The 20,555-nt window shown below is 40.2% G+C and overlaps 1 protein-coding gene across 1 annotated transcript in view; it reads right to left on the minus strand.

Annotated features, from left to right (window-relative positions):
- Positions 1-20,555, minus strand: part of GUCY2F (guanylate cyclase 2F, retinal) — a 208,437-nt gene that overhangs the window by 40,102 nt on the left and 147,780 nt on the right. Inside the window, exons 12-14 of the mRNA XM_006889911.1 lie at positions 18,084-18,232; positions 10,387-10,550; positions 9,470-9,662 (exon numbers count right to left, since the gene is read on the minus strand). Of these exons, the coding sequence (XP_006889973.1) occupies positions 9,470-9,662; positions 10,387-10,550; positions 18,084-18,232 (506 nt within the window). The remainder of the gene's footprint in view (positions 1-9,469; positions 9,663-10,386; positions 10,551-18,083; positions 18,233-20,555) is intronic.

The following is a 20,555-nucleotide window of genomic DNA, read 5'->3' on the forward strand; positions in this document are numbered from 1 at the left end:
AGTTCTTGATCCATCTTGAAATACACTGTGGTGAGTGACAGGATAGTATCTGTACACATAGAAGGCAGTCCACTGAATACCACTATCATTCAAATTATATGCACCAACAACTAGAGCCAAGGAGGATGAAATAGATGATTTCTACCAACTTGCACTCAGAGATCTATTGAACATACACTCAAGATGCATTAATAATAATAATAAGTGACTAGAATGCAAAAGTTGGAAACAGAGAAGACGCATCAGTAGTTGGAAAACATGGACTCGGTGACAGAAATAAAGCTGGAGATAAAATGATAGAATTTTGTAAATTCAATGATTTGCAAATACTTTTTATAAGAAACACAAACACAGGCTATATACATAGACTTCACCTGATGGTATGCATAGAAATCAAATATATCACATCTATGGAAAGAATCACTAAAGAAGATAAATATCAGCTGTGAAAACCAGGCCAGGAGCTGATTGTGGAACGGACCATCAACTACTCACATGCAAGTTCAAGCTGAAGTTGAATAAAATAAAGTAAAATAAAATCCACAGGAACCAAAATTTTATCTTAGGTCTATCCCACTCAAATTTCAAAACTATCTCAGGAACAGGTTTGAGGCCTTGAACATTAATCAGTGAAGACCAAATGAGCTGTGGGAGGATATCTAGAGTATCATCCATGAGGAATGCAAAAGGTTATTTCAAAGGCAGAGGAGGAAGAAAAGACCAAGATGGATGTCAACTGAGACTCTGAATATTTCCCTAGAGCACCAAGAAGACAAAGCAAAGGGAAGAAATCAAGAAATTAAGGAGCTGAACAGGGCAACTATGGAAGACAAAGAAAGGTATAATAATGAAATATGCAAAGAGCTGGAATCAGAAAATCAAAAGGGCCGAATTCTCTCAGCATTTCTTAAGCTGAAGAAACTGAAAAATTCAAGCCACAAGTGGCAACAGTTAAGGATGTTTTGGGCAGAATATCAAATTATTCAAGAAGCATTAAAAGAAGATGAAAGGAGTACACAGAGTCACTGTACCAAAAGGAATTGGCTGACACAGAAGAAGTTCATGAAACAACGAAAGAGCAAGAGCCTGTGGCAATGAAAGGAGAAGTTCAAGCTGCTCTGAAAGAATTGGCAAAAAAAAGGTTCCAAGAATTGACAGTATAGCAATTGACATATTTCAACAAACAGATGCTACCCTGGGTGAGCTAAGTTGTGCCAAGAAATCTGGAGGACAACCACTTGGCCAACTGACTACAAGAGATCTATATTTGTTCCCATTCCAAAGAAAGGTGACCCGAAAGAGCGTGGAAATTATCGAACAATATCACTATAGCACATGCATCAAGACTGTCCTGAAAATTGTCCAAAAATGACTAGAGCAGTACATTAACAGTGAACTGCCAGATGTGCAAGCTGGGTTTAGTTTATGTTAGATGGATCTTGCCTGAAAGCAGAGAGTGCCAGAAGAATGTCTATCTTTGTTTCATTGACTATGCAAAGGCATTTGACTGTGTGGATCAAAACAAGCTGTGGCTGACTCTGAGAAGAATGGGAATCCCAGAACACTAGATTGTGAATATGCGAAACCTATACTTGGACCAGAAGGCAGTTGTCAAAACAGAGCAAGGGGACATTGTACAGTTCAAAATTGGGAGGGTGTATGCCAGTGATGTAGTCTGTCTCCATATCTTTTCAGACTATATACAGAACAGATCGTCCAGGAGGCTGAACTGTATGAAGAGGAATGTGGCATCAAGATTGGAGGAAGAGTCATTAACAACCTGCGTTATGCAGATGACATAACCCTGCTTGCTGAAACTGAGGAGGGCCTGAAGTGCTTGCTGCAGAAGATCAAGGTCTGTAATCTTTAATATGGATTGGAGCTCAACATCAAGAAGACAAAGATTCTCATCACTGGGCCAATTGGCAGCATTATGATAGATGGTGAAGTGATTGAGATTGTTAACATCTTCAGTTTGCTTTGCTCTACAGTCAACCCTCTTGGTACCAGCCACCAGGAAATCAAGAGACGAATTGTACTGGGAAAGTCCGCTGTCAGAGACCTTTCCAGAGCACTGAAGAGCTACGACATCTGTCTGGAGACTACGGTGATCTTAATCCAGGCTATAGTCTTTGCAATTGCTTGCTATGCATCAGAGAGCTGGACAATGACTAGGGATTGTAGAAAAGGAATTGATGCCTTTGAGCTGTGGTGCTGGAGAAGAGTGTTGACTATACCATGTACTGCTAGGAGAACAAACAAGTTCATCCTAGAAAGAGTAAAACCAGGCTGCTCCTTGGAGGCAAGGATTCTGAGGCTTCATCTGACATACTTTGGGCATGTTGCAAGGAGGGGACATTATGCTTTGAAGGGCGGAGGGACAGAGGAAGAGAGGGAGACCATTGATGAGATGGATTGATACAGTGAATGGGGTAATGAGGGTAGGTGTGTCAGAGACAGTAAAGTTGGCACAGGATAAAGCAGATTTCAGGGCTGTTGTACACAGGGTCACTATGAGTCGCAAGCAACTTGAAGGCACATTACAACAATAACAACATATTCATAATGCTCCTTAGAAGCAAAGATGGCTCAAGACTTGGTCTCATTCACTTTGGATGTGTTATCAGGAGAGATCAATCCCTGGAGAAAGACATTAATATTTGATACAGTAGAGAGTCAATGAAAAAGAGAGACAGCCTCAAGGACATGGAATGACACAAAACTAACAATGGGCTTAAGAATAGCAGCAGTTGTGAGGCTGCAGGATGGAGCAAGGTTTTGTTTTGTTGTGTACATAGTATGGTCACTTTGACTCAGAAACAACTGACAGTTCCTGAGGACAAGAAAATATCTTCCCTACAAAATGTTACCAGTATTTTAAATGACCAGTAAGTTCACACTTCGGTGGTATTTCCAAACAATAAATTAATATATTCTAAGAAGTGTGCCAGTCAGCCTGTGCTACTAAAAACATTAAAACCATTGGAAAGTCCATGTTCTCCTGCAGAGCTATACCCATAGAACAGAATACATTACATAAGAGAATGAACCCTGAAGTAAGACTGTTTTGGTTAGAACCTCAGATCTACCATTTACTAAGTAAATGGGACAAGTCATAGAAATTCTCTGGGAATTAGTGTCCTCATCTGAAAAACTAGAATAATGCCTGTACTTATTTCGTAGCGTCCAAAGAGTAAGTAATATATGCCAAAGCACTTAATATCTTCCTGGTACATAGTAAATGTACAACATTACTACCACCACCACAATCACAACAGACTGGTATGTGCAATCTTGAGACTGACTATGACAACTCTAGAGAATGAAGTTTAAACTCACATCCACTTCTCTTAAGCCAATCCCAGCTCATGACAGCCCTCCATTGGGTTTCAAGTCTGTAGACCTTTATGAGGGGAGACTGCGTATCCTTCTACTGCAGAATAGCAGATAGATTCAAATTGCCAAATTTTCACATAGCAGCCCAATACATTATAAGCAATGATTTTCTGTACCTATCCATATACATTCAGTGAAGACTTGTTAATACAAATTATTATTCAAATATATTCACCCATTACTAAAGCCAAAATTGAGGACTTCTACCAATTTTTGCAATCTGAAACAGATCAAACATGCAATCAAGAGGCATTAAAAATTGATGACTGAAATGCAAAAGTTAGAAACAAAGAAGAAGGTAGTTGGAAAATATAGAATTGGTGACAAAAAGGAGGTTGGAGATTGAATAACTGAATTTTATACAATCAATAATTTAATCATTGCAAATATCCTTTTAAAAACACACAAAGTAAAATGGCAACTCTACACGTGGACCTTATCTGATGGACTACACAAGAATCAGATTTACTATATCCGTGGGATGTGTCAGTGTTCAATATCAGCAGTCAAAATAAGGCAAAGGGCTGACTGTGGAACAAATCATTAATTACTAATGTTTTAGTTCAAACAGATGTTTAAAAAATTAAATTATTAAGTACAAAAATATGACCTCCAGTTTTTCTCACCTAAATATAAAAACCACCTCAAGAATAGATTTGATGCACTGAACACTAATGATTGAAGACCACATGCATGATGTCCCTCTCCAAGGATTTGTTCCTCCTTGCAACATGCCCAAAATATGTCAGATCCTCAGAATCCTTGCTTCCAAGGAGCAGCCTGGCTTCACCCTCTCTAGGGCAAACCTGTTTGTTCTCCTGGCAATCCATGGTTTATTCAGCACTCTTCTCCAGCACCACAGCTTAAAGGCTTCAATCCTCTTTCTATCATCCCTAGTCATTTTTCAGCTCTCTGACACATAGGAAGCAATTGTGAAGACTATGGCCTGGATCAGGCACACCTTAGTCTCCAGACTGACATCATTGCTCTTCAGTACTCTGGAGAGGTCCCTGACAGCCAACTTTCCCAGTGCAATTTGTCTTTTAATTTCCTGGCTGCTGGTACCAAGATTGTGGAGCCAAGCAAACTAAAGCTGTTAACAATCTCAGTCTCTTCATCATCTATCATAATGTTGCAAATCGGTCCAGTGGTAAGAATTTTAGGCAATGAATAAGGTTGACAGAAGAAATATCTATGCCTTTGAGTTGTAGTATTGGAAAAGAGTACTCGATAGCACAGGCACTGCCAAGGGAACAAACAAGTCTGTCTTGGAGGAAGTGAAACAAGCGTGCCCCTTAAACACAAGGATGGTAAACGTTCATCTCACACACTTTGGGTATGTTGTCAGGAGGGGCCAGTCTTTGGAAAAGGACATCATGCTGGGAAAGGTGGAGGGCCAGAGAAACAGAAGAAGACTTCCACTTCCATCAAGATGGATTGGCACAGTGACTATAACAGTGGGCTTGAACATATCAGAGATCATGAGGGCGGCACAGGATAGGACTTGTTCATAGGATTGCTGAGTCATAGTTGACTTAATGGCACCTAACAACATCAACACTGGGTTTAGTACTTCTACACATTTCTATCCAGGACCTCCCTTACCTAGTTCAATATGAGAAAAGGATCCCTGCCTTCAAATAAGCATGCTTTTCTCCACAGAGAAAGGCAACAATAAATGGCGTATGGAAGGAGAAACTCACTGACTGGTCATCATCAGAACCTGGTTGGTAGCTCTCCAGCTTTAATGAGTCAATCATTCCCAAGCATATGGCAAGGTGAATGTGCACAGTCTGGCCTGGGTGAGTAGAGTGCTGTGAGAATTGTAGGTTGCATAAGCCAGGTTAAGGACAATTAAAGGGAAGAGGGAGCTCTCTCTAATTGAGATGGGGGCGGAGTAGCAGGGGAACTGAAACTGAAAACAAATCACCAACATCATAATCGCCCAGTAGCCTTCTAACTTCCACTTCTGATTATAAAGTACTAGGGGAGGTGATTCCAATTTTGCAGATAAAGAAATGAAAACACAAACGGGCTTGGTGACTCACTGCTGGCTCAATTTTTGCTTCCTTTGCACTGTGTTGTTTTTAATAAATGGGTAAAAAATGAGATTTGGGGTTTTATTCTTATATGCCTGCTCTGTCCTGGGAACATCCTACAGACTCTTTACTGCAGTCCTGAAGTACCAAAACACCAAATGGCCTCATTCCTATGACTCCCAACAATTAGCTCAACAGAATCTGCTGGATTGATCAAATCTGTGGCTGTTTTACCGCTCACACTGAATCATCTTTGATTTTAGTTTCAACTGAATTAGCTTTCAGTGATATGGGGGGGAGTGGGGGAAATATATTCAAACAGCTGGAGTTCAACAAGTTAAGACAAGTATTCTGATTCCTTGGATTTTTTCCCCCCTTCACCATGGTTTCCCCGTGTGCTCCTTGATTAACTTGTAGCTCTTGCTGATTGACAGGTATGATGCCTATTTCTGAGGCCTATTTAGATGGCTTGGCCTAGCCCTCAGGCTCTCTGCCTGACCTGAAAGAGGCCTGTCTAATCTGAGATAAACACACTACCCTGTATGTGGTTTCAGAGCTGGAACATTTCAGACGACTGTGAAGGAACCAATGAATGGAGCTACTCATTCTCCAGTTCTACCTTGATTCCTGGGACAGAGGAGCTGTCTAAAGCTTGAATGCCTAGGGCATCTTCCTCATCAATAAGGATACATGTTGCACACAAATTGGAACTATCCCTGCACAGCTATGAGATGTTCAATCACTTCCAACAAAACACAGAAACTTAAAGATAAGGAAGCATAGTACCTAAAGAAATGAAATGTAGTCGTGTGTTCTCTACTCATCTTCTGCAAGTTTTTTATGATTTTTTTTTTAAAAATTACATTGGTTTGCATACAAAGTTCATACACATTGCGTTTCACACTATCCTTCATCCACAATGTGTTTCAAACATTCTCATTCATTATGGCTTTTTTTTTAAAAGAATGAAACACAATTTATTCTAAAAACCTTGTGATAGAAAGTAAAAGGTAAAACTTTACCTTTCACAATAATTTTCAACAAATAGCATTTATCATGTATATTCTCACATTAGCTGTCACATGAATTTTAAAGGGAGCTCTGGTGGTGTAGTCCATAAAGAATTGCTTTGCTAAAACCAAAGGCTCTTAGTTTGAATTCACCAAGGAGGAAATGAGCCATTTTCTCTCATGCGATTGACAGTCTCTGAATACCCACTACTGAGTTGGTTCTGACTAGATGGCAATGAATTTGCATTAAAAGTGACATCTACATATCACAGTTGATAATAGTGAATACTTCCTTGCTCTCTCATTGTGGGCTGATCAAAAGTGGTAGTCCTGAACCTCTGAATCAGCATAAGAAAAATTCTTTGAATTTTAAAAATAGATTTTTAGCACTTAATACTGGGAAAGTCTGCTGTTAGGCACCTTGCCAAAGTACTGAAGAGCAATGGTGTCACTCTGGACACTAAGGTGTGTCTGATACAGCCTATGGTCTTTGCAATACTTGTTATGCATCAGAGAGTTGGACAATGGCTAGGAAGAATAGAAAGAGAATTGATGCCTTTGAGCTGTGGTGCTAGAAAAGAGTATTGAATGTACCATGGACTGCCAAGAAAACAGATTCATCCTAGAGAGGGTTAAACCAAGCTACTCTTTGGAGGCAAGGATTCTGGGGCTTTGTTCTGACATACTTTGGACATGTTGTAAGGAGAGACAGGTCCTTGGAGAGGGACACCATGCTTGGGAGGGTGGAGAGATGGTACAAGAGGGGAAGACCCTCTATGAGGTGGATTGATTCAGTGACTGGGGTAATCAGGATGGGTGTGTCAGAGGCAGTGCAATTGGCACAGGATATAGCAGGGTTTAGGGCTGTTGTACACAGGGTCTTTATAAGTCACAAGCGACCCGATGGCACGTAACAACAACAACAACTATATTTTTTAAAAGGCAAGTTGTTGTTTGCTCTTTTCTTCCTCTGTGTGTGTGCATGCATGAATGTGGGTGGATGAAAGAAGTTAGATGAATAAAATCAATGAAAATTCATTTTTGTTACATTTCATCATGGATAAATACTTTTTTCTGGCCTTCATGACTGCTGATTTCAAGGTCATTTGATTCTATGTGTTTTTCTGCAGTCCAGCATGTGAGTTTGGACATATTGGGTTTTCCATGTTCTTTTATGAAAAGAAGGGCACTCTGAATTCAAAAGCAAATTTTTTTAACAAACTCACAATTCTCACCTGTCTTCGCTTTGAATCTAGGCAAATTATATAGGATACATTCAATAACATTTTCAGATATTTCAAAGCCCTGTGAATGTGCAGTTATGGGACTGCTGGATCTTAGGACCTAAGCAACCAATAGAGGATACATGTCCAACAAAAATAAAAGGATTACAAGCCAAGATGCTAGGTTCCAAAGGAAGTAGTAATAACCTCCTTCTCATCCTTGCAGTGTTAATAAATAAAACAGGGGAAGAAATCAGGAGTTCCACTGGTAATATGAAATAAGAAGTGGATACAAAACGGAATTTTTTCCATTAATTTGTTACTTATTCCAGTTTCATAAAATTCTTGTAAGGAAAAGAACAACTTAAAACAGAAGACTAGTTACATTCCTTTTTTGAGAGCAAAAGAAATCAACAGCAATACATTTCCCTAGTTTAAGCCTAATTATTTGTCTTAAAACAAGAATATTGGACATCTATGCCTGATTTGAAATTTCAGGGTTATTCATTACGTTTTATAAAATCAATCCCCACCTATCATTACTCTGTCTTTCCAGATCCCTACCGGATCTTTCCCATTTCCTTTACCCAGCCCCCTTCCCTCCACTCACCAGATTTTCCAACCTTATGATTTCACACACACCCCCGCCCACCATCACCCTTCTTTTTCCACCCCTATCCCACTTGGATCCCCATACACGTTTTACTAGTTATCATTCTGTTTTTATAATAATGGTCCAATGAAGTATTTATCCTTATGAGACTGAGTTAGTTCACTCACCATAATGTCCTCCAGTCTCTCCCAAGTTAGGTAGTAATTTTTTTTCAAATCGTTGCTCCTGAGCGTTGTGTAGTCATAGTGAATGTACCACAATTTCTCAATTCTTCAGATTGTGATTGGACATTTGGGCTGTTTCCATGTTCTTGCCATTGTGAATAACACCGCTATGAACATTGGTGTGCAAAGCTCCATTTGTGTCTCCATTCTAATTTCCTTGGAGTATATTCCCAGGAGTGGAACAGTTGGCTCACACTGCATTTCTATGGTAGTTTTTTGAGGAAATGCCAAACTACCTTACAGAGTGGTTGAACCATTTTACATTCTCACCAGGAGTGTATGAGAATTCTCTTCTGCACCTTTTGATAAGAAGAATGGGAACTGACAGGCTGGAAGGCTGGGGGAATATAGAATCATGGAGAGCAACTGCACTATAAATTATTTCCCAAGCCCTCAGACCAATAATCGAGCTTCTGGTTACGTGCAGCAATCTTAGAACCTCGAGCCTAATAGCTACCTGGTAGAAAAACAATTTCTTCCTATAAAAAATGGAATCTAAAGCAGTAGATAGAATTTTAAAGGCAATTGCTCAACTTGAAGGCAATCTACAACAACATTAGATCTACACAGAACTTACCGAGATGATCTCTACTGCAATCACCAACTATAGGCAAAATACTGGTAAGTCTGTAGTCCCTCTAGTGCCTACTACACTGCAGCCTGCACTTAAGGTACTTAGCCAGCCCCAGTCTCTTAGTATCTTATTTCTAGGAAGCCGCTCAAAAGAATTCTAACCAGCAATCTCTTGTTGAGTTTGAAAGTCTGTTTTGTAAAGTGTGAAATGATATGCATTCTTCTTGATCTTAATATCCCCTGGGATACCAATTAAAGTGGTGTACTTCTTAAATGTCAATTTATATGAAAGGCTCAAATTGCAACCTTTCATTTTGGAATAGAAGTCTATGAGCCCTGGACCACATATAAAAATTCTCTCTTAAATATATTTCCCTGCTTATATGCTTACCTTGTAGACATCGTGACTGCCAATGATCGCATCGAACAGTGTGTACAGGTCATTCAGAAGATCCACCACCTCAATGGGCTCACTCATGGCTGAGATGGTGGTGAAGCCCACAATATCACTGAAGTACAAGGTGACCAAGTCAAAGCCCTCAGGTTCTACTGTACAACCCCTTTTGAGTGATTCAGCAACAGACCTGAAAAGGAGAAGGAACTATTTCTCAGAGGACACATGCCTTCCTCCATAACACACACCTCTATTAGAAGACAATTTCCCCCAAAGTTACTATCAAGTAAATGATAAGGAATAAAATATCACCAAGCATTAATTGCTTCATTTACTCTACAAATATGCATTAAGTGCCTATAATGAGCCAGATGTTAGTACTAAACAGACTTCATGACATTTTGGCAGCTCCCTTAGCTTCTACTGTGGCCCCTGGGGAAAGTCTCCAGGTGATCGCCTTTTCATGAGACTAGTTTCCCCAATTATTGCCTGATTTATCGCATTATAACATGATAAGGTGCCCCAGAAAATTTGAAAAGTGTAGCAATAGGTGAGTTTTTCAACTAAAGGGAGAGAAAAACTGGAAAAACTACCCTGCTACTTTAAGTGCAAAGAATTGCTTATTAACAACTGACCAACCTCTCAGCCAAGTCATGAAGTGGCATATAGAAAAACCAAGGTACCAAAAACTTAAATGACCAGCAGAATCCACAGGTAGTGGAAAATTAGGAGGTGTGCTCTGCTCCCTTGGTTTTCAATTCTTTTTCTGATTTCAAGGTGTGATTTAAACCTACTGGGGGTACAAAGGGTACTGGACAAGGGGAAGGAGTAGTTAGTTGATGGGTAATATTTTTCTTTTTTTTAATAGAACACATGGTTATAGGGATTCACACTCCTCAGGTGTTCACACATACGGTGGTAGCATCTGCGTTAGGAGCTTTTCCGTTTTCTGTTTTTCAATTTCCAGCTCCTCTGTCCGCTCTCGGATCAAATCTTCCAAGTTGCTGGAATACTGCTCTAACATCCGAAGCATGGAATCAATTATATTTGTCTTCTTCCCCTTATTGAAGGTTTTAAACTAGAAATAAGACAGAATGAATTGAAAGAGCTTACTTACCCCTCCAACTCAGAGAAGATGAAGTACGATTTTTTCAATCACAAATCTGAATCCATTCATAAAATAGAAGTAAGGCATCACCTACCCTGATTGCCACCCTGTTCTTCTCTAAGTTGTTCTTCCCTATTCAGGTTCTTACAAGTCTGTGCAAAGGTACTCTTAAGAAGTCTCCCTTAGGTGTGAAGTGTTGCCATGGGTTAAATTGTGCCCTCTCAAAAGACATGCATATAATGATAAAATGTGGAAGCTATCCAGTGATCCCCCAATGATCTGCTAAACCAAATTAGTGGTGAGAAGATTAAGAGTAGACTGCAACACTCTAAAACCCATCACAAGCCTAACTGGATGGAAAGTAAGTTCTGTAATACTTTTCATCTTACTAGTTTTGTAAGAGAAATTACACTGCAAACACAAAGGTGGTGCCTCTCTAGGGGTTTGGATACACCAGCAGCTCTGCAGGAGAAAGGTGAGTAATCTCCTCTTGAGCAATTTACAGCTTCTGAAAATTTGATAGAGCCCCCGATATGAATGCTTGAGTGGGAGATAAAAGGGCTAGCTGAGAGGGAGGCCCCAGTACCACCAAGAAATAATAGCCAGGGGTAGAGTCCATCCTTTTGTGTAGGCCCTTGTATGAAGAAGCTTCTTGATACAAACGAAAGCCCAGACACACGGAGACCTCCATGGAATGCTGGGCCTACAAACACTGAACTGAAGGGAAAAAGAACTTTCTTTCATTTCAGACAGAAAGAGAGCCTCTCCCTACAGCTGACAGCCTGAATTTGGACTGCTAGCTTGAAAAGCTAAGATTCTCACCACTGGGCAAATCAGCAGCTTCATGACAGACAAAGAAGGGATTGAGATTGTTAACTACTTCAGCTTGCTTGATTTCATAAACAACAGTCTTGGCACGAGCAGTTAGGAAATCAGGTGAATTGCATTGGGAAAGGCTACTGTTAGGGACCTCTCTAGAATACTCTCTAGAGTACTAAAGAGCAACAATGTCATTGTGGATACTAAGGTGTGCCTGATCCAGGCTATGGTCTTCACAATTACTTGCTATACATCCGAGAACTGGACAGCAACCAAAGATGATAGATGTAGTGTTGATACCTTTTAGTTGTGTTGCTGGAGGAGTGTTAAACATACCATGGACTTCCAGGAGAATAAACATATCTGTCCTGGAGAAGGTGAAACCAGACTGCTCCATGGAAGCAAAGATTTTGAAGCTCCGTATCCCATACTTTGGGCACATGGCCAGAAGGGACCAGTCCTTGGAGAGGGACATCATGCTTGGAAGGGTGGAGGGACACACAGGATAGGAAGACCTCGGAGGAGATGGACTGACTCAGTGACTGGAGATGTGGGATTAGGCTGTCTGAGACAATGAGATTGGCTCAGGAAAAGGCAGAGCTAGCTCAGAGCTGATGTACATAGGGTCATGAAGAGTCACAGGCAACTCGATGGCACATAACAACAACAGCAGCCTGCAGAACTATAAGATAATTAATTTCTAAAATCATCGACTTGTGGTATCTGTTCTAGCTGCACTAAATAACTAGTGTTGCAACTGAGTAGCAACCGACTGAGAGCTGTCTCTCCACTGGGTTTTCCAAGGCTGTAAATTGTGCAGGAGGTGACTGTATGTCTTTCTCCTTGAGAGTGACTGGTGGATTCAAACGACCAGAGAGGCAACCTAAATTCCTACAGAGTATGCCATCGAGGCTACTATCATATGAAAGGAACAAAATTTTATCTTTATCTCAGGTCACTTGAAGTTGGGGTAAAGAAAAAGAGGTCTAGGAATGTTTCATCTCCTGAGAATTCGGTTTACCAAATCATTCTTATCTCCAAATTTAGTAGCTGCTGCTACGCCGTTAGATAGTTTTTGGACATTCAAAGCTTATTTCTCTTTTTTAAACAGTCTTTTTTTATCATGATAATATACATAATTCTCCATTTTAACCATTTTTTTAAAGAACACAATTCAGTGGACTTAATTATATTGACTATACAGGAAATAAAAAAATGTATTGCGATGGGAAAGTCTGTGGTTAGGGACCTCTCTAAAGTACTCAAGAGCAACGGTGTCTCTCTGGAGACTAAGGTGTGCCTGATACAGGCCATGGTTTTTGCAATCACTTGTTATGCATCAGAGAGTTGGACAATGACTAGGGAGGACAGAAGGAGAATTAATGCCTTTGAGCTGTGGTGCTGGAGAAGAGTATTGAATGTACCATGGACTGCCAAGAAAACAAACAGATTCATCCTAGAGAGGGTTAAACCAGCTGCTCCTTGGAGGCAAGGATTCTGGGGCTTCGTCTGACGTACTTTGGACATGTTGTAAGGAGAGACAGGTCTTTAGAGAGGGACATCATGCTGGGTAGAGTAGAGGGACAGCACAAGAGGGGAAGACCCTCTATGAGGTGGATTGATTCAGTGACTGGGGTAATCGGGATGGGTGTGTCAGGGGCAATGAGATTGGCACAGGATAGAGCAGGGTTTAGGGCTGTTGTACATAGGGTTGCTATGAGTCGCAAACGACTCGACGGCACATAACAACAACAACATACTGTACAGTCATCACTACAACTTAGTTCCAAAGCTTTTCCATCACCTGAATCAGAAACAAAAGGTCCTTAAATAATAGTCATTTCCTATGCTTCATCTAGGGAGCTCTGGTGGCCTAGTGCTAAGAAGTTGTGCTGCAATCTCAAAGGCATGAGGTTCAAATCCATCCGCTGTCAGCTGCTCCAAAGAAGGATGAGCAATCTCCTTCCATGCAATTAACTGCCTCTGAAAACCTGCTGGAGGATCAGCTATGGGTTGGTTCTGACATGAAGGCACACAACAACAATGCCCACTCTAAACAGCCCCTAGTAATCACCAATCTACTTTGCTCTCTATGTATTTGCCTATTATAAATATTTCACATGCGTGAGATAATGGAATATTTGTCCTTTTGTTTCTAACTTCTTTCACGTCACATATTTTCAAAGTTTATCCATATTGTAATATGTACGAGAACTTCATTTCTCTTCATGAGTAATAAATATCCCACTGTGTGTGTGTGTGTGTATCACATTTTGTTTATTCATTCATCTGTTGATGGATAGTTAGGTTGTTTATACTTTTTGGCTATTGTGAATAATAATGCAGTTGACATTGATGTGCAAATACTTGTTTGAGTCTATATTTTCAATGTTCTTGAAAATATTCCTATTTTGGTTTTCAAGTGCTGCTCTAACAAATACCATAAGTGGATAGCTTTAAAATAGGAATTTATTCTCTCACTGTTTAGATGACTATAAGTCTGGAACATATTTTTTTTTCTCTTTGGCATCTCTGGAGAAAGGTACATGCCTGTCTCCTTTCTACATCTGTGGGTCAATGGTCTTCCTTGGAGATTTCCATTTGACTTGGTATCAATCTTTCCCTCAGTCTAGAACGTCCTCAGTACAAAGGATATTTTATGTTTCTAGTTCATCTTTCTTGGAGTATGAGTTCCCTCTTTCTATAGAACAGGATTCAGAGCTTTTGTTCATAGGGTCACTATGAGTCGTGCTCAACTCAACAGCACCTAACAACAGTAACAACTTGTAAGATAAAAGGTTATATATGCCAAACCCTAGGGAAACTCTCTCATTGCTGTTCCGTGCTATCTTTTTTCTTCTTCTTTTATATTACGATTTTAACAAAAGTTTACAGAAAGTTGGATTTCATTCACTCACTGTTGTACATTTTCCTTCCCACCCATCATCATTTACTTTTTTAAAAAATCTACTCATTATTGTACAATTTCCTCCTTCCTCCCTATCTTCCCCCAGTCCACTTTGCAGTGCACCTCTTATTATGGACTGTTGTCATATGTACAATGCCTACTTATATATTCTTTTTAAGCAGTTCTTTCCTTTATCTGTTCCAATGCAGTGTAAACTATTTATCCCCTCTTTTCTAGTCCCCCAACCCAACCACCCATGTCAGTCCTGTTTTATAACAGCGGTGTTATGCAGGATTTGTCCTTTTGTAACTGAGATATTTCACTCAGCATAATGTCCTCCAGGGTCACACATTTTGAATAATATTGCACGGGTTCCTTGTTTTTCAGTGCTGTGTAGTATTTCACTGTGTGGCTATACCATAGTTTTTCTATCATTCATTTATTAATGGGTACTTGAGTTGCTTCCATCTCTTTGCTATTATGAATAACACAACAATAAACATGGGTGTGCATATACTGTTTGGGTGGCAGCTCTGGTTTCTTTAGGGTATATTCCTAGTAGTAGCATTGCTGAGTCAAATGGTATTCCTGTTTCCAACTTTTTGAGAAAGCACCAGACTGCCTTCCACAGCGGTTGCACCACTTTACACTTCCACCAACAGTGAATAAGGCAATAAGGGCTCCAATCTCGCCACAACCTCGCCAGCATTTGTTGTTTGCTGCTCTTTTGAACTTTGCTATTGTTGCTGCTGTGAGATGATATCTCATAATTGTTCTGATTCGTATCTCTCTGAGAGCTAGGGATTTTTAACATTTTTTTCATGTGTTTGTTTTCCATCTGAATGCTTTCTTTGTTGAAGGGTCTGTTCACAGCCTGTGCCCATTTTGTGAATAGGTTGTTTATCTTTTTCTTCTTTAGGTGGTTCCATGCTATCTTAATCTCCTTTCAATTAATTAATTGATCATATCCGATCATGTTATGTGGGGGGGGGGTGTTGTTGCTTGCCTTTGAGTTGAGCACAACTCAAAGTGACACCATGAACAAAAGGCCTGAAGCCCCTCTACAACTATCGACATTTACCAAAATTCATAGTTTCCGGAGGCATGTTATTTAGGAAGTGGATGCCACTCCTACTTCCAACTATGTGGGATGATTATATCATTCATTATATAACTGCCAAAAATTGAGAATCACGACCCAGTCAAGTTAAGAAGGAATTTTTTAAGGAGGGTATAATCCAATCCATGACAATAGCCAAAGAGTGGAACTGTTAAGTCATTTATGTGATCATATGGCATCAGACTGGGCAACATTTCTTTTTGTCAGAACTGACTTAATGGCATCTAACAACAATGGCCACGGTAATTTCATGTTTCACTTTTTTCAAAGAACTGACAAGCTGTTTTCCACAGTGGCTGTACCATTTTACATTCCAACTAGCAATTTAAGAGGGTGACAGTTTCTCCACACCCTCGCCAACACTTATCACTTCCAATTTTTCTGAGAATAGCCTTTCTAGTAGGTAAGAAGTAGTATCTCATTGTGGTTTTGTGGAAGGTTTCTTGATCTTTTAAATAGGGCTCAAAATATGCATGGTAATATTTCCTCTTTTTATTTATTGTAATAAAAACTCATTGTTGTTGAGGTGGAATCACAGATGACCATCTGGCAATTTTTCAGATGCTGTAAAACCAGTGAGAGGAGACTGCCAATCTTTCTCCCTCAGAGCCACTGATGGATTCCAACAGCCAGCGAGGCATAGCCTTTGGGTTAGAACCACAGCTGCTTACTGACTACACTATCAGAGCTTCTTTTCACTTATTACAGGATCCAGGAAGTACATAATCATGTCTCCAACACCTCCCCTTCAGGTGAGGGTCATGGGACAATTCAACTGGACTTGTCCCTTTTATGCACTAATCTCACAGGGGTGTCAGCCATGTCACAGCTTTTCAATAAGTCCTCCCGGCAGCCTGACCATCTCCAGAGATGCACAGCAATGGAATAATAAGAACTAGGATCACTGATTTTCCTTGCTGTTTTGTTTGGTATGCACACATCTGTGTTCACAATAATAGATTGGTCACTTTTCTGAGTGGCTTCTTAAGGCTTTGTCCACAATGAGCCTTCATTTACACCTAGAACACACATACTCCACTCAGCACCCAGAACGCGAAGGCCAGAGTGAAGAGTTTCCCTTATGTGCCTAGTCTATACCTACAAGTGTACTGATGCTCTGGCAGCAATATTAGAAGTTTTTGCAGATAACTGGGTCCCCCCTATTGCTTTACCCCGGATCTTCTCTCTCCTCTTCCCATTCAAGTTTTATTAACTGCACCAAGTTGAGAAGGTACTTGCTCAGAGAATCTAAAACTTTCACTGACGCATTTCTGCGAGAGCATCCATAGCAATGTCTTGTGTGAAGGTTAAATGGTGGACACTCCTTCTATTTATCATCAACGTCTCTGCTGCCTTCGGAAAGAACATCTCTAGCATCAACATAAGGACAAATGCTTTTTCCCCCCTCCCGCCTCATGCTAAGTTTTAAGAAACATAACCTTCATGGTCCTTTGCCTTTTCTATAATATTAAACACCTGTTTGAGTGTCCTCAAGAATCCCAGCCAGGCTAATGGAGGTGTTATTAGCTGGGGACACGGATGACTTGGTGTGCCGGGCTTCCTCAGGCTTTCAATCCAACTCTTCTCTTTTTCCACTTCAGATACCTGCCACTCATAAAGCATCTCAGTGTTGCACTCTAGAAAGGTTCAAAAGCCTCTTCATCTGAGCTGGTACAGTACTCAAAGAAAGCACCCTCCATTTCAGTATCCTGAACTTTCAAGAAAGGCCCATCCTGTATGCTCCAATGTAAGACTCACACTCTAGCTTCCATAATAAAGATCACTCTGTCTTTTCTCCATCTCCACTTCCAATCTTCACCTCTAAGGAAATAATCTTTAGAAATTCAGTATCTTAAGGAGAGAACTCACCACTTTTCATGTCCTCTTCTGTTTCAAGTAGTTCCTTAGGATCCTATTTTAGAGAACACCGTGGCAACGCCATATTTACACTTTCATCTACTATGACTACACTTTCAAATAATCCACATTTTTCTTGAATCTCCCAAAGTAACCTGGTATCATTTAAATTCTTTATTTCTTGGGCTTTTGTGAAATCACCAAAGTATCCACAGCTCAATGAAGGTGTATGTCCTCTCCATGATACCTATGTCCTTGTAGACTCAATGCCACTGATTTTGCAAATGAGCAGAAAGAAGTTCAATTCAATTCTCAACACATTGGTTAGCTCAGACTGCAGATAGTCTGAAACATAGATACAAACGAGCACCTGAAACAATTGTTGGGCACAGAGAGGATGGGCTGATAATGCTTCAGCTTATAAGAGAACCCAAAAGACCTCACAGAAGCCCCAGTGTTTCTTCAATAAAAACTAGTTGCTATCAAGTTGATTCCACCTTAAAGTGACCCCATAAGTGTCAGAGTAGTAGAAGTACTCTCCATAGGGTTTTCGATGGTTGGGTTTTTCTGTTTTGATTTGTTTTTTTAAAGTCATTTGCCAGTTCCTTCTTCCAAGGTGTTTCTGAAACTCAAAAAGAAACATCGTTTTCTAACTAAATAACAGTTGTCCTCAAGTTGATTACTAAGAGTGAATTTTTACCTTGTAACAGACTCCTTCCATAATATGAAGAGCCCAAAGGGTCAGCCTTTGGTAGATTAACATTAGGAAATCTTCTGCCTGCATTCACTGCATCCTTACCTGGTTAAATATTTCATCAAAGGTTGGTCGTTGTTCTGCCACCTCAGCCCAGCACTGCTTCATCAACTGGAGACATTCTGGAGGGGCAAACTCAGGAGAAACCACTGGTCTGCACATGGGAGGAGGCTTCTTAACTCTTCTTATGATTTCTGTCCAGAGGTAAGAAGAAAATGTTTGCAAAGCATAGCAAAAGCGCCAAGATTTTATTAATTTTTTTTTAAAGCAAGATTTGGCAAGGATATTTACTTTTAGCAAAATTAAATAAATAAAGGAGGGGTGGTGGGGTGGAAGGAGAAGTTGTTAGCAGCACACACAAAAAGGCCATAGCCTTGCTTTCTCATTATTCAGCTGGATATATTCCAAATCATGGTGGCACCACATGTGTCAGAGTAGAACTGCGTTCCAGAGGGTTTTCAGTGGTTGATTTTTTTTTTTTTTACGATCCCCAGGGCTTTCTTTTAAGACGTATGTTTGTTTGTTTGTTTGTTTGTTTTTAGGTCTTTCTGAGTGGATTTAACTTTCAACCTTACAGTTAGTAGCCAAGCATGCGAAGCATTTGCACGACCCAGAGACTTGTGCTTCTTCACTGGGTAGTCTGAATATAAAGTTTATCTAAGGACAATCTAAGGCACTCTGGTGGCCTTGTGGTAAGATGATGTGCTGCAATCCCAAAGGCATGTGATTGAAATCCACCAGCTGCTCTGTGGGAGAAGGATGGGCAATCTCCTCCCATGCAATGTATTGCCTCTGAAAACCTGCTGGGAGATCAGTTATGGGTCAGTTCCAATTCGATGGCAAACAACAAGAAGAAAAGTCTACACACATCATGGCATGGAGGAGGAATAGTGGAACTGTATCCACATTTACGATATTTTTTTTACCAAAAACATTTATGAAAAATAGGAACTGCATTGGAACATGTATCTCTTTGGATTTGTACCATCATACTGATTATATTACTAGCCTTATATTGTTCAAAATTATTTTTTATATGTTTGTTTCAATTTTTCCATCTTTTAACAACCAGGATCTAGAGGGAAGAGAGAAGAACAGAGAATGGCCAAAATCATTGGAGCAGCTATTGCTGCCAGTTTAGGGCCTGTGTCAGGAATAGGAAGTCTTACTAATAAAACGGTTGAGAATGAGAAATCAATCAATTAAACTAACTGCCTCTGAAAATCTGCTGGAGGGTCAGCTATGAGTCGGTTCTGACTTGACAGTACATAACAACACAATTCTCTAAGTTGTTGTTGCACGCCATCAAGCTAGAACTGACCCATAGCTGACCCTCTAGTGAGTTTTCAGAGGCAGTAAATTGCATGGGAGGAGACTGTCCATCCTTCTCCTGTGATATCCTTTATTCATAGCCATATTCTGCTGAGTGTTAGACATAGCCTATCTGATGTTTCTAACGCTATGCCTTTAAAAAGCCTGGCTCCCTTAACCAAGTCATCTAAGCCTTCCAATCTCTACAACAGACCTACTTAGCCCTCCATGCAGACCCAAATCCAGCCCAACTCTAGGCTTTGGGTCCTGCCTTGCTCCTAGGCAAACAGAACTGTTTAGGTACATAGTTAAAGGTTTTATCAGGATCCTTATGGCTACTAGTCCTTGAACTATACTTTCAGTGGAACATTTATTATATACCAGACTGGACTAAGCAGGGAGCTTTGGTGGTCCAGTGCTAATGACTTGTGCTGCCAACCCAAAAGCAGGTAGTTCTTATCTGCCAGCTGTTCCACAAGAGAAAGATGGAAAATCTCCTCATGTGCCATTTGAAGCCTCTGGCAATCCTCTGGAGGGTCAACTATGAATCATTTCTGACTCTATGGCACATAACAAGAGCAACAGCATGGGCTGAACAACATGTTGGCTTAATGGTAAGAAGCTGTGCTGTCAACATAGAGGCACACAGTTCAAATCCATCAGCTGCTCCTCAGGGGAAAATATGAGCAATCTGCTCCCATGTAATGTACAGCTTCTGAAAACCTATTGCAGGGTCAGTTACGAGTCAGTTCCAACTTGCCAGCAATGAATATATCGTATGAGCTGAGCATTTGGTATGCATTATTTCATTTTATTCTCACCTCAAGCAGAGGAGATGGGCACTGTTACATTCATTTTATGAATGAGGAAAACTTAAAAAATGAAACTGGGCCCAAAGTAACTTTTACCCACAAAATTATTAAGTAACTTGCTTGAAGTTACATGGCTAACAAGCAGTAGAGTTAAAATTTGATCACAAGCAGAGTCAGTCAATTTATCATTGTCTCAGATCTCAAGTGAGCAGAAGGGAACTTGGGGGTATCCTAAACTGCCTATTAAGGGCCAATAACCATTTGAGACCAGAGGTCTAGATCAGTCAATTATTTTTTTATAGTATTTCAGCCATTTTTTAATACTGATTTACATACAGAAGTTGTATACATAGTGCTCCATTTATATAAACTGTGTTACATGCATTCCTATAAT

Source organism: Elephantulus edwardii, unplaced genomic scaffold (assembly GCF_000299155.1).
Source record: "Elephantulus edwardii isolate Elephantulus edwardi_28Jun2011 unplaced genomic scaffold, EleEdw1.0 scaffold00083, whole genome shotgun sequence".
Lineage (NCBI taxonomy): Eukaryota > Metazoa > Chordata > Mammalia > Macroscelidea > Macroscelididae > Elephantulus > Elephantulus edwardii.